Genomic DNA, 15,894 nt, shown 5'->3' with positions numbered 1-15,894 from the left:
TTGACAGTCCTTTGAGGTCGCACAGTGTATATATAACATAACATAACATAACATAACATAATTTATTTGTCCCCAGTCAATTTCAATAATGCTATACAAATTAGAGTTTACAATTAAATTACATATTTACAATATTTGACAGAAAATGCAAAGAGAAAGAAAAAAATGTTTGAAAGGACACGGTAGAAAATAGTTAATTCATAATATGGTGAAGAAAGCTGGGACAGGGAAGAGAGCAATAGCTAAAAGCTAGTAAAATGCTCTCGACCCTATGACATCTTTGCTCTTGCGATACACGTAAATCTTCTTATTTCTTTTGACCTGAAAGAAAGATAAAAAGAACGAAGTATATCGGACAAATAGGTGCAAATATATTTATTTATTAAATAAAAAATGAATTATGGCAACCCAAAGCTAATATAAGAGAATTTCATTCTACGTGTTTTTTTTTTTTCACTTTAATTCAATGGCAAATTTTTAAATAATACAGAGAAAAAGCTAGACAAAAATAACAATTAAAATAAATAGCATCTTCACTTGATGTTAACGATCCATATAACCAAATCGAATTATTGTTTCACTTAAATTTACCTGTCGGAATTATTTATTATTTGATATAGAAAATTTGATATCAGGATAAATTAATTTTTCATTGCGTAATATTTGTTTAAATTTCATTTAATGTCTTCCCAATCATTAATTTGTTAATGTGACATTGCTATTGTGGTACTTTGCTAACCACAGTTAATGAAAAAGAAGGAAAGTAGCTTTCACCAACAAAGGAGTTTATCTCAGTTTCTGTGAAAAGTTCATAATTGTTTGTATAATTAGTTCAGAAGAAGGAGCCAGCAAAAAGAATTGATTTTTTAAGAAAGACCAAGCAAGTCACTTTACAAGGGTCATTGATGGGGGGGGGGGGGATATAAAAAAAGTATGGATAAAGTAGAGGTGCTGATAAGGACACGAATGGGAGACCCCATGCCGATTACAAAATCCGGTAATGTCCCTTCAACAGTTTGGTTATGGAGAACAGGTGTTTGAAAAAAAGAAAGAAAAAAACCAGAATGTATAAAGGGAGAAATATGTTTGCTTTTGTGTATAATATGTTTGTATTTGCGTATTGCAGTATACTACTTATAACGTTTTTCAAAAAATCATCATTAAAAACGTTGTAAGTAGGAAAACGCTTTAAACGGAAAATCCTAATGAGTATTAGTGAAATATGGGACCACGAAAATGATTCAACACAAATCGGCCGTGGTCGTACAAAGCGGGAAAACATTCCTAGAGAGAACGTTATAAGCGGGATCCAATGTATATTTTGTATATGTGCATTATATATTTTTGTATTTGTATTTTTAATTCTTTTTTTGTTATATGCTTTGCCTTATGGGTTCGTTTAAATAAAAAAAAAGAAGTAATATATTCCTGTATTTTCTCCCGTATTTATTTTCACTCGTTACCATATTTTTCTCGATTAAATATGGCCAGCTTCAGCTTGTGGAAATACGTCCCGTATAACATAGGTCGTATGGACACGGTACTTGTTCTAATGTGAGCGTGTCCGTCAACATCACAACAAAACGACTAATAACAAAGAGTTTTGTATTCTATATTGAGTAAAGACGAAATTTGATTGGTTAACACATCAAACGTCATCTCTATGCGTATTTTATGAAACTCATCTCACAAATCTACTAAAATATTATTTTTATATCATATTCAGATATAACAAGAATCAAAACTTATTTTTAATACAAAAATCGTTTTAACAACAGTTAATAATAATTTTCATTAGTGAAAGATGTAAGCGTACAAAAACTTCTTTATACGTCACAAGGAAGTAGAGGGTCAAAAAAAAGTATATGCGTCACGTATATTGAGTGTCATTCTATTTTTCTCACATATCTCGTCTTTTTGTCGTAGTAACGTCTATTGTTGAATGGTTTTGTGTCGTTACTGTAGTGTTGTCGAATTTATTTACTTTGAAATTTTTTGTTGGAGTTTAGAAATGCATCGTGTTCCTATTAATTATGCTGCGAAGGAAAGAAGCTTGTTATGACCTCTGAAAGACCATTCGGAAAGCGTCACAAAGATCCATATCTCTCATCATCAAAAACTGGTAATTACGTAGAACGGTTTGTCTTTTATTATTATCCGAAGCAGTTTGGGAGCTGAAAGTTTGTTTACTTATCTGTGCTTCTTCTCACCGATAAGTGAACTATTGGTTCGATTCTTCAATAAAAAGATTAAACAAGGTCAAGACTGTTGGATTTTGTTGGAAAGCTACGCCTACGTCGTTTCCGAATTAGTCATGGAACAGTTTTCGCAGTTAGTTATAAATCCAACGGTATGTGAAATGTTGGCTTACAAGTCGAATAGTATTGGTGCTAATTCGTTGTTGCTGTATAATACGGCTAGTCTGTACAAGTCTTTGACAAAGAATGAGAGTAATAGCTGTGCTCCTAAAACTAAAAGAAAGTTAGATTATCCTGTCAAACAAGCGGAAAGAGGAGGTGGATCTCCGTCCACTAATTCTGATGGCGAGCAAGATTTCAAGTATGCTGGTCCAAAGTTTTCTCATGCTCCTATGCCGGGAGACCTTCCTAAACCACCAACTCATTGGATGGCCAAAGATGTTGGCTCAGACATTTCTAAAGTAGATGTCGAAATGATTGAAAATAATTCCAGGTGTGTGCCTGATCATGCCAAAGGGAAAGTCAACGGCCATATGAATGCTGTTGATATCGAAGAGCTGACCAGCTACTTAAAGCAAATATTGAAAGTTGAATAAATTCAAGCCATAAGATAAACTTGATAAGCCAGATGCCAGTTTTTTTTTTAATGTGGAAAAGTCATTAATTTTTGGGTTTGGAGTTCTTAGTTTTATATGTAAAACTTCTGTCATGAGTGTCAAATTCATTTCCTAGAAATTTACTGCTGGTTTCAACAACCAAAAACAAGTGTTTTGGCATTATCTTTGTTTTCAGTATTTGTCACCAGAGATTTGTGTGACATATTTTTTAATACATTCTTATAAACTTTGATTTTATTTAAAAATCGTGCAATACTTTAAAACAAAACGTATGGAATTTAAATAACTGAATGTGAAATCACTATTAACACAAGTATCATACTTATCAATTATTCCCAGCCACATTATCTTGGCATCAAAAAATTGTTAAAAATCAACACTTAAGCCACTGACAAATACCACCAACAATAAACATAAGGACATTTATTACAATTAACTGCATGCCATTTAGTTGATTTAAAAATTGATATCAATGAAATAGTAACACATTTAAAAGACAATAAAAAAAAAAATAAATAAATAAATAACAAAAAAAAAAAAAAATTCGAGCCACAGTAATTCTCCATGAGAATGTAACTGGGCCGCCAAGAAAATTTGACAGGGTAACTGATAAGTAACCTTACAACACAATTATTTAAGGTGGTTGTGATGCTTTTAAATTTTATACTTTAAGCATTAAATATTTAGCAAACCAATTCAGATTAGAATGGTTTTACCAAGCAAATTGTTTGGTTGTTTGAAATCATAAAAACTTGAAATAAGATTAATACTTTAGCAATAATTTACATTACAGTTGCATTTAAACTTTCTCTGCATTTCTCTATATGTATCCACTCAATATATTTCAAAATTGGAATCTTAAGTTTCATTCAAAAATTTAAATAGTCATAAGCCATTAGATTTTTATGATTGAATATTAAATGTTTTTAATTTCTCCTATCCGATATATAATTTATAGCACAACTGGCAGATTCAGAGGTGTGAAAAGTTTTTCCTATTTTGGAATAATTTGTGAAATGATGAAAATGATCTACCAAAGATTCCTTGTCAGCATGGAACTTGAAATGGTCATTATAATATATATCGTCTATTGTTGATTCCAACATTGTTGCATCATTGTATATCAAGATTTTATTTTCATTTTTGTTTTTTCATGCTACAAGGTGCAAAAGATTTTATGTGCATTCTATGTAAAAGTTTGTTTTTATGTCACAGTATTTTGATGCATATAAAAGATCATTTGTGTCAATGATTATGCTATCAAAGTCTGAACAGATTTGTTTTATTTTTTTGACACTACTTGAATCTGTTGATACGGAATGTGTTTATGTGTATTTTTTTTTCATAATTGTGGCATGATAGTGAAGCATTTATCATTTAGTATGTTGCAAAATGTTTATTTTTAAAACAAGTTCAAATTTTATGCTCTGGAGTAATTGAGATTTTTTTTGGATTTTTTCTCGGAATTTTCAAACGATTTTAGGCTTAATCCCAAAGAGATATTCAGATTTTATTTCTAAGTGAAATAATCGAATAATAATTTTCAAATGCAATATATATTTTTTAATGATAAATGGCTCGCTATTTTTTTTATTCATTTTGTAAACTTTTTTTTTAATTGTGCTTGTGAAGTTCTTATATGTTCAAGTCAGCAAACTTCATGTTTATATTTTATGTTTAATGAAAGGAATAGAGTTTAATTCCAATATTTAGAGTGATTTTTTTCTTTTTCAAAAAGGTTCAGATTTATAAAAAGAAATTGATATTTACTGTTCTTAATACGAGCCAATAAGAATGTAACTATTGCTGACTTGTTAATGTGATAATTTTGAATATATTTGTAATATATTTATTGCACGTAGCCAAGATTTTCTTCCATACAGTATAAGATAACATGTTTGTCATTGAAGATGCTGATGTTCCCCAACTTACTATGCAACTGTCTTAATGAACCTGTTGTATGTTGAAAATGCCTTTGATAACTTTGAACAATGGAAATAGAATGGCAAACTAAAATTTCGGCAATGTTCTGAATTTGCAGTTATCAGTGTATTATTGTAATTTAATAATACCCATAATTGGAACAATAGTTTATAGTGTTACTTTTATAAAATTATTAGAGCCATTTACAACCGATGTGGGATGCTTTACTGAGCAAAAGTTTAAAAGTTTTAATTGTATTTTAGCTGAAAACAGTTTAGGCAAAAAGTTAGGTTGCATATAATCTTTCATAATTTAGGTGCCAGTAGCTTGCTAAAAAGCAACTAGAAAAGATGGAAGTCTAAATTTTGAATTGAAGTTAAATTAGTGCTTGTTACCTTAGAACCATCATTAAAGTGAACCATAGTAAGTTGAGAATGTCTGTTTTTCAGTAATATTTTGCATCTCTCTGATATTTATGTTCAATTCAAGTATGGAGATGTAGATTAGCCTATATCATTTGAAAGAAAAAAATCTCGCTTCATGATTATGTGCAAGAATCATAATTTCAAATTTAAGATTGGGTAAATAGTTTTTGCAAAGTTGGAAACAAATTTTATATCTCAAAAATCAGAATACTAAATTTCATAATTCATTGGTCTTTTTCCCTAAAATATGATGTAGGCCCATGCATTGGAAACAGTGAATCTGGATAGTGATGTTAAATAATATAGACATTACCTAAAGAAATATCTGCTGCATATTTTTGCACGACTCTGTCCTAAAGTTTTTTCTGTTGCCATGTTCGAATGGATTCAAGTCATTAGCAACCTTTGTTTTTTGATATGTGCTAAGTTATAATACACATTTCAGATAAAACAGTTTGTTGGCCCAAGCTATAAAGGAATATTTATATCAAAGCAGGATTGGGTATTAATATAGACACACAAAAAAAAAATCAGGTGATTTGATAATGATTCATGTCATAATTTAAAAAGAAAAAAGTGTGTTTTGGGTCTATATCTCTCACTGGCCGTACATGTGTTTAGCAATTCATAATTATGTGTAAAGTGCTTGAAATATATATGTAACAAAAATTTATTTTATTTTGAAAAAAAAAGTATTGAAGCTCTGGTGATATTGAAAGCATTGTGGTTATATACAAGTGAAATTGTTAGGGAACATTTAGAAAGGTTTTACCATTTTACTGTACCTGGTTTTTAAAGATGTATTGTTCTACAGCAATAATAATCATAATGGTGATTGAACTACAGTATTTGAAATTCGATAGGGATTATTTGCTTTCAAGAAAATCGCCGGTGCTTCAATTTGTTAATAGTCATTGAGCCATTCTTTTAAACATGAGTGAGCTGTTGTAATGTAATCAAACTTTGCTATACAGTATTTTGCCTAGAAGCACCTTGTTACCGGCAGCTCATTAAGTGTCATCATTATGCAAAGTTATATAAAACATTGTTCATCTTTTCTAGCCTACTGTGATTCACATTTGATGAACTGATATGGCAATGCTCTGAGCAAATCACCATTGTGCTTCAACATTCCACATTTTCATAGTGTTCAACGCACAGCTGTTCAACAAACAGCCGGATATCATTGCTCTGAGAACTCATTGCCATTTTTTGTGAAATAGGAGCACACATTCCGAGAAGTTTCTGTGCCTTTCATCATTGAATAACAGACTAGAGAATGCTATGACTTTTTTGTGTCAAGATGTGTAATTTGATCTTTTGATCACTAAATTTTTTAAAGACCAAATATTTTATAGAAAAAAAAGACAAAAAAAATTTGTAAAAGTGTTTTTAAAGTGCTCTATATCTTTGTATTTTATTATTCTTTCCTGCTCTTTTTCTATACTTCTCTTTCCTTCAAATTTTTATTTCTCCTCTTTCTCTCTTTCCTATTTTCCTTTTTTATTTCTTTCTTCCGGGTCTCTTTAAGGCCCTTAAATATTGTCAAAAGGTTTGGCCTTGATCGCATTGGTTCAGTGTATGAGTGAGTGTGTGTGTGTGTGCAGATGCATGACATTGAAGTAAGTATATAATGTTCAAAATTTTTAAAACACATTCTCACATGAAAGAAGAGGAAAATGATACAGTAAAAGTTCAACAAGTACAGCTTAAAATGTGAATCTCGCTGTTAGGAGTGACTTTCAAATGTTAGATACAAAACGTATGTATTTATAATGAGGCGCAAAATCGGGAAGCTTTTACTTTAACATAAAGCTTCAAACTCCAGTTTCTCTCCAAGAAATTACTGTCACTTGTCATTGCACATGCTCTTCATAAACATTACTTTGAGGTAGGCTACTGCTAATAAAGGACCATGAAATGGGACATTAATCGTTTAAAGCCCGAACTAGTATGAACAAAGTCACCTATTGTTTTGAAATTTGAGGTCCTGTTGCGTGTCTATACATAGATCAACTTTGAAATTTCAAGAAATAAAAAGTTTTTCTTTGTTTTTCACAATGTTCCATAAATGGAACATTGGCACTTGGGAAGAGGTAAAAGCAGAAACTCTCTCTCTCTCTGGTATCGCGTATATTCTCAGGATTATTTCTGGAGTACAGTTATCACACAAAATTTTCTATTTTCTACTACAAATTCTCAACACATACTGGTTTTTATTAACATAAAAATTGTGCAGAAAATTCAAATTTTTTTATAATTGTCTGTGATAAAAGAGGGAAAACATATATATTTGATGGGCCCATTTGTCACATTGATAGCATTTATACATAGTGTTTTTATGGCAAACCACAAACCGTCCTTTTGTCGCAGATAATATAATGGCCATCAGATGACATCTTTTTTTTCAGTCTGCAACATGGAACTGGATGAATAATTAACCCCTCCTTCGATCATTTTTGTCGCACCACAGTCATTTTCTGCACACGAGGACCGGGACCTACAATTTATTGCTGATTTTGAATGGCAGGCTTGTTTTTTTATACTCGTCGCACCATACTTAATGCACTAACCCCTCGATGGGGGACTCCTTGTGGTAGTAATTTTTCCCTGCAGTCTTGTTGCCGTTTTCGTTGTACCCCTGTTTCAGGAAAGTTTTCTGACAAGGACAAACTGGGTATCGAACTCGCGACACCTCTAAACATCCTTTGGTACTTTAGGCGAGCATCTTATTAACCCGGGCTACCGTGTCCCCCTTCATTCGTATTCGGAATTCCAAATGCTGCAACCTATATAATGCACTCCCAGATTCTACTTTTAACTTTCAAGTTTTTTGACAGCAAAAGGAAATGACTCAACGTCATATTTCAAATCAAGACATTTATTCAATCACAAAGAAACGTAATTAAAAAATTTAGTTAAGACCTTGCTAACGTTATTAAAATTTAGTAAAATATTAAATGACGTATATATATCACAGAAACTTTTTCACGTATCATTATTGCACTTATCTGAAACCAGACCGGAATTTCGGCATGCGATTAGAACTCAATTTCCACGTGACTTTCAAAGTCCAACAGCTTCCAGGTGAACGTCTTCTGAGAAGTAGACCCGACGGAGACGACTCACAATAGTCCTGAGGTGAATGAAACACGCTGGAGGTTGTATCACCACATATCAAAGCGCACTGTCTGGAACTAGAACAACATCGGAACCAAATAATGAATCTGGCCTGGCAAGTGATGCAAGTCCGTAGGTGAGACGTTGATCATCGGACGTCAGCTCAGAGAATGCCAAAGGACTCGGTTTGCAGGATATTTGGAGTCAGGTCGTGATGAGGCAGATGTTGAGGTTAGCTAGAATCGACCCATCGATTAGACATAGTTGACGATATCAACTTGTTCAGCACCGGGAACACTAGGTATTGAGACTTTTCATCATCACCGGGCGAGCAGTAGGAAAGCTAAGTCACAGCTCTCATTTGAAGTTACTATTAGTTCATAAAAGAACTCCAGACCTGCAGAGAGACAAATGCAAATTGAGAAAAACATTATGGGATATATTTCCAAGCCTGAGGCTAGATGAAGTTTCGTTACATTTAAGTTGATACGTGAAACACTAAAGCACTACTGTGCTACAACATCGGAGAACTAAGCTCGTGAAACGAGTGAAATGAAAAAGCAAATGTTCAACAAACAAACAAGCCATATTTATACTGATCATGAAATATTCTTGGTCCACTTGGATCACGGTAACACTTCGTCGCAATAGCTATTGCGTCACACAAAGTACATTTCGATACAATTTACATAAAGTTCCACAAATATTATTGTAAACAACAAATCACCGTTTGGCAACATGCCAGGTGAACTGGCCAGGTTCACCCAACACGACCAACGATAATCGGGATTAATTTACCAATGGATGTCCGCTGCCATCTGCCGGCAAACAAAATATTTAAGCATACAATGAAAAACTTATAGTTAACGCACAAGAAGGACACAAAACCCCAATGAGACCAGGTGAGTCTCTCTTGATATTAAGATTAGTAAGAAAAACATGACCCGGAGGCCGTTGTGTTACATTCTCCCCCCCCCCCCCCCCCCGGACTATAAAAAAAAATTTCCCAAGGGAAATTTTTTGAACTCCCTATATGACATTCTCAGGGAAAAATAATTATCTTTTTGTCACCCTGTATATTCACATTACCATTAAATGAAAAATTATCACCAGAGAGATCAGTATATTGACCCCAAAGAAAATTACATACCTCAACAATACTTCGAAATTTTTTTCCACATGGAGAGTAATAGCACACATCTGATCTAGGTCCTTTTTACGAGAACTCTGCCAGCTTCTTTGAAGAGGAACCAGTAATTTTGATGAGGCGAAGAGAACTTTAAAGCCTTTTAGGAAATGTACTATATTTCCTGAATCGCTATTACTTGCAACTGGAACATTCATACATATGTTTACTCATCCAAATTGCCTTGATTGGTATTAGCAAGGGTTAAATTTCCTGAATTCAATGCCAAGTGAGAATTTTCCTGCCCATCCCCAATGAATTTTTTAATATTACAGGCGTTAAACTTTCCAACGGTTCTATCTTTGGAATCTATCACGAGATAGACCACAGGAGTAATTTTTCTGTTAATTTGGACAGGACCATCCCATTTTGGTTTTAATTTTCCCATGACGCCCTGAGCACTGGAACAGTAGTGAGTACGAACCAAAACAATGTCCGAAACATTAAAACTGTGTTGCAGTCTCTTATCATAATAATACTTTTGTCGGCGTTGTTGCCTCTTAACTCGTTGTTTAACTTGTACGAGTAATTGTTCTGGTAGACTAACTCGATTCCATACTGGAAGATCCATAACCCAATCAAAGGGTAATACGAGTTCTCTGCCCAAGAACAACTTCGCGGGGACTGACCAGCTATTTCAGAAGGTACAGATCTCACTGCCAGACCAAAAAAGGATAAATTTCTATCCCAATTTTTGTGATTATTTTGTACATAGCATCAAATCATTTGTTTAATGGTCTTATTGACCCGTTCATGTAAGTTGGATTGTCTAGGGGTATGATTCTCGCTTGGGCTGCGAGAGGTCCCCAATTAAGTGCAACCTATATAATGCACTCCCAGATTCTACTTTTAACTTTAAAGTTTTTTGATAGCAAAAGCATACATTTCTGCAATAAAAAAAGTACTCGCCCAATATAAACAATCCACCCCAGAAAGCACATTCCTGTGTGTCATATTACCCAGAATTAGCCCCCTATACACATGTCGCGATGACAACACCCTGGGGTTCAAATGGGAAAATCTAAGCAGTGCACTGCACATTAGATATCTTTAGAATCCCGCTGTCTTGAAAGCCCAATGTTCCATAGATGGAACATGCATTTTTGAACGCGCATAGCTCTTTAATGTTTGACAGTACAAAGAAACTAATTGATTTATTTTGATTTATATATTCAGTGGTAGAAACACACAAAATAATTTTCAATTTACTTCAAAATTGAAATTTTGGCAAATTTTAATCGAAATGGGGAAAAAATGTCAAGTTTCAAAAATTCTATCAAAAATCTTTATATTAACCTGAAGTTTCCAAATTTATTTCAAAAAATACTTTCAACTCTCCCTTATATACGATAAAAAACCAGAAATGTTTGAATTGAATTCATTTTTATTTGATATTTTTGTAAATGAAAACTGCGTTCCATTTATGGAACATTGACCTTTAAACTGTTAATGTGCCATTTCAGCTTTATAGGTTTTCATCACATCCTCCGTTCCAGGATGTTGAACTAGAAGCTGCACAGAGTGCTCACATAGTAGCGAAAGTTGAGGGATGGGAGGGTATATAGTTGCAAAGTTTTGTTTACATCTGCCGAATTTTCAAATTTAAACTACCTATTGTTAAAAGTGTGTGGAACTTACGCGCACCTTCCTCTGTGACCAAGCCTGCACAAAATATTGGAGGACAAGTAAGTAACATTATTTTTTTTTATCATATTCTCCAAGATGAATAATGCCAAAGGACATATTTTTATGGTGTTTTATTTATAATCTATGCATGTGGTAATTTATATAAAATGTACTTTGAACATATTAATGTACCATCAAATTTTGATAATTTTTTTTTGTTCTTCAAATGCTATCAAGTCTGAAATGATGGTGGCTGCAGATGAGTTACCGTCAATGACTGACAACACACCCTCTACATCTGAAGGAGGAAGAGATGTGTCACTGAACCAGCAATTAACACAGCAACTCCTGCCAAAGGAGATTTTGTCTTGGTGAAATGCCAGAGCAAACTTTACCCAGGTGAAATGATGACAGATTTAGAGGACTCTGGATCTGGAGAGGCTTGTCTCTCAGACATGAACAGAAAAGACAAGTTATGGGTTTGGCCCAACTCTAACAATGAACTTTAGTACAAAAAGACCGAGATAAAGGATCGTTCCTTAACAGTGAAATTTGGAAATGAGAGAAAATTCATGGTGCCTTTGAAGAAATGAATTTATAGTGCATCCTATATACACTCATTGCCATAAAAATTTGCGCACCAAGAAATAATTGTGGGATCGAAATGAAAGTTGGCCTGAAGGTAGATGTCGGGCAGATATGCAAATGATTAGAAATGCAGCGTGATTGCGCATTGCGTAATGCCACTAGAGGGCATTGAACTTTGTTCTCCTTGGAGTATAAAACAGGTAAGCAGAGCTTGCTGGAGTGTATTTAATCGTTTGCAAAGGAAATGCTGAGGTAGACATGCCGTTACGCCGCCGTCGAAGACCATATGAGCAGTTGTCAGAGTTCGATAGGGAAAGAATCATCGGGATGATGGAAGCTGGGTGGTCAGCTTGGCGAGTAGCTCGTCAACTAGACCGTTCTGATTTTACTGTGAGGAAGTGTTGGGACCAGTGGACAGAAGAGATGTCATTTACACGGCGATCAGGTTCAGGACGCCCTCGACAGACCAGTCGTCGAGAAGACTATCACATCATCCGAAACGCACGCGTAGAGCCAACTGCCTCATTGGCCGCTATCCAGACACAGGCAGCAGCTTCACTACGGGCCCCTGTGTCTTCCCGAACCATCGCAAGGCGCCTGGCTGAAGGACATCTGGTATCGTGTGCTGCCAATGACACCCACCCACCAACGCCTCCATTTGGAGTGGTGTCGAGCGCGACGGGATTGGACTGCAACGGAATGGAACCAGGTCGTCTTCAGCGACGAATCGAGATTCAACTTGAGCAGTGATGACAATCGTGTTCGTGTGTGGAGGCCCCATGGTGAACGCTTCAATCCTGCCTTCGCTTTACAGCGACACACCGCTCCCACAGTTGGTGTCATGGTATGGGGTGCTATTGCTTACGATACACGGTCACCCCTAATATTGATCCATGGCACAATGACAGCCCAGCGGTACGTCCATAACATCCTTCAGCCACATGTGTTGCCACTCATGGCAGGGCTCCCAGGAGCCATTTTTCAACAAGACAATGCTATGCCACACACAGCAAGGATGTCACAAGACTGCCTCCGCCACATTACCACCCTTCCCTGGCCTGCTCTATCCCCAGATTTGTCACCAATCGAGCATATCTGGGATCATTTGGGACGGCAAGTTGGACACCCTACGAGGTTGGTCGAACTAGAGGCGCATTTACAGCAACTGTGGAACGAGATGTCTCAGGACATCATACGGAACTTGTATGCCTCAATGCCCGCTCGTATCGCATTGTGCATTCGCGCTAGAGGGGGTCCAACAGAGTACTAAAACTTCTGTTCATCTGTACTTTTTTCTGCAATAAATGATCCTTTTTCTTGGATTTTCTAATCACTTACTTATATCAACGTAGTACTTACATGTGTTAAATTTCGTTTCATTTTGATGACTGGGTGCGCAAATTTTTATGGCAATGAGTGTATATATTTTGTGATAACTGCCAAAGCTCTTTTTAGAATTTAAAGGGTTTAATCAAGTGTTAGAAGAAAATGCCTGTTTTTTCCCCCATTTATTTTCAATAACTTGATTGACTAAAATTGATTTTTTTCCCCACAAACAAAGCATGCTATATTTGATAGAAGAGGTGAAAATCTATCAGGGGTTGCTCAGTGTGTATTGGTTTAAAAAAGCAGGTGGCACATTATTACCCTACCTTTGGTAGAAAAAAATGTGTAAAAAACAAAAATTATCCCTCCCTTATGTCATAAAAATTGTCTTTAATCATGAAAGCTGGGGGGGGGGGGGGAGGGGTGTGTGTGCGTGTGGTTTTTTTTTTTTTTGTAGGTTACAACATTGCCTAAAAATTTTGGTCTGATACAATAATTTTTAGAATTTGAGCTCCAGTAGCGCAGTCCCTGTACCGGGTAGAAGTATCTACCTACAGATTTCACTCACACACTCAGGAAAATCATAGTTCCATAGGGCCCTCATGCATTAAGCTGCACTGCTTGAACACATCTTTTTGCTTTTGAGATTCTTCTACGGCAAGATTTTTCAAATAGTGGAAGAATTATAAAAGCTCCAGGAATATTCATCATACTAGGTTGCAGAATACTGCTATGACAGTCATGGGTCTCTTTAAAGTCGTCTCTCGTTTTGATGAATGTTTCAGAACCAATAGAAATTATGTGGAAAAAGGGCCAAACATGCATATTCCGAAAAGAGGTAGTCTATTGGCATGCTTGGGGGGTTGGGTTGACTCCCTCTCCACCCCAAGCTGAGATTATATTGTTATTTTGCAGTTAAAAACGTGAACCCACTTCATTAGAAGTGTTAAATTTTGGGGTCATAACTAAAGTCTGCACTGCACCCCCTGCACCCTCGCTTAAGCCATCCCTGTATACAGTGAGGGCCCGATTTCTCCATGAGCAAGTGGAGCATTAGCCCAGGGCTCTTTCCATGCCCCACATCCTGTAACAGGATCCCTAAGTTGCAAACTTAAACAGGCCAGACTTTTCATGGGCCCTTACATAGTTAATTTATAATGTGAGAGAAAACAAAATATATGAGAATCTTCTTGGGCTGGAGCCCCACCCTTGTGGGTTTTTTCATTTTCGTGCCCCAAAAATTTAAACAACAAATAACTATATGTCTGATATAATAAAAACTACCTATACATCTTTGATGAAAATTTACAGCAAGAATGGGTCAAAGTTTTTGTCAAATAACTTGATGAAATAAAAATAGACACATCTTCAGTAATACAAAATTTTTCAGGCATTCTGAAAGTGTTATACGTGGCAATGATCAAAGAAAAATCTCTAGCTTTGATAAATATAGCTTTATTGCTTGCTCATTAATTTCTTCTTGCCTTTCTTTCCCTCATTTTATATATTTTAAAAATCTTTTTTTTTTTGTAGGATCTTTTGTGTAACAGCCAGCAACTACCACAACAACCAGCAACAACCCAGGTTCGAACTTACCATTCCTGAAAAAGCAATAAAAAATTCATATCTTCAGTTCATTTTTCTAATTACTTGATAATATCTAACTATAAAGAGTATTATGTTACATGTAACAAAAGTAGATAAAAGTACTCTATGAATTATCATAGGACTGGCGTATGATTGACGATGTTTCCTATACTATAAGATTAAAGCTGCTGGGAGACATCAGATTGAAATCCTTAGAAACATTTTTAATCATAAGAGAGACTGCTGTACCTATGGCAGGGGCAGATCTGAAGCTCGCTGTTTGGAGGGGTGATTTTACACATCGCTAAAAAAATTAGTCTTGGCATGGGGTGACCATACGCTCATTTGTCACCATTTTGTCTCATATTTTCTATGACTGTCCCATTTTTGTTTTTTTTTCTCCTTCCGAACTTTTTTTAAAAGTGTCATGGTTTTACCCGTTTTTCAGTCAAAGTTTTCTTGAATTTGTTGTTGCAATATTATTATCATCTAGAGGTTTCAAAAATTTCATGAATTATCTCATTTTGCTTGGGGGGGGGGAGAGTGAGAATGTAGGGGGTTCCTCTCTCTCAGATGTAAACTAGGGATAGGCACTTGCTGGTTCGTGGGAAAAACTGGTTCATGGAAGGCAGGCTCAAGGTAAGAGCAAAGTAAAAAAAAAGCATATCTTTATATATATATATATTTTTTTTTTTCTGCTCTAATTTATTTTACTATTTGTCATAGTTGTAGTTTATTATCAAGGTTTTGGTGATTTATTTTTGATTTTAAAGTAATTGAAATCTTAACCTACTTGTAGCTATCTCCCTGTAGGAAACAAAATGATTTACATTGTACTTGTAGCTATCTCCCTGTAGGAAACAAAATGATTTACATTGTACTTGTAGCTATCTCCCTGTAGGAAACAAAATGATTTACATTGTACTTGTAGCTATCTCCCTGTAGGAAACAAAATGATTTACATTGTACCTTCGGCACTCTAAGGTGATGTACCTTTGGGCACAATTATTTGTGTCCGAAGGTACATTGGCCATTTTCTAAATTTATTTTTATTATTAATTCTTCATTTTTTGTTTTTCTTCAAATTTCCCTACAAAATAGTGTTTTATTTTCAGTTTTCTGTCAAAACCATATAACATGAAGGTGAAGTTATATTGCAAGAGGGTTTTTTCTTTGAATAGATAAAACTAAATTGTTCAGTAACTATGTGATTGTTAGAGTAGAAGAACTGCTTAAACATCTTGCGGCATTATGCCTGCAAGTAAATCTGGGTGTGGGGCGCGGTTGCCCGGTCGGTA

At 35.1% G+C, this 15,894-nt stretch overlaps 1 protein-coding gene across 1 annotated transcript; it reads left to right on the top strand.

Moving 5' to 3' along the window:
* Positions 1 to 1,869: 1,869 nt before the first annotated feature.
* LOC149085355 (uncharacterized) lies at positions 1,870 to 14,650 on the top strand. Its single transcript, XM_089233321.1, has 2 exons — positions 1,870 to 11,494; positions 14,543 to 14,650. The coding sequence occupies exon 1, from the start codon at positions 2,315 to 2,317 to the stop codon at positions 2,792 to 2,794; it is 480 nt and encodes a 159-aa protein (XP_089089447.1). The 5' UTR covers positions 1,870 to 2,314; the 3' UTR covers positions 2,795 to 11,494; positions 14,543 to 14,650.
* Positions 14,651 to 15,894: the final 1,244 nt, after the last annotated feature.

The sequence above is a fragment of the Pholcus phalangioides genome, unplaced genomic scaffold, assembly GCF_987345545.1.
Source record: "Pholcus phalangioides strain wild (caught in Gottingen) unplaced genomic scaffold, Ppha-v1.0 ptg000007l_1, whole genome shotgun sequence".
NCBI lineage: Eukaryota > Metazoa > Arthropoda > Arachnida > Araneae > Pholcidae > Pholcus > Pholcus phalangioides.
Note: the sequence above shows the minus strand (reverse complement) of the source record. Positions and strands in the feature narration are given on the sequence as shown.

What these genes read in the sequence shown, in the direction of transcription:
- LOC149085355 (XM_089233321.1), top strand. Translation starts at nt 2,315, where the DNA reads ATGGAACAGTTTTCGCAGTTAGTTATAAATCCAACGGTATGTGAAATG.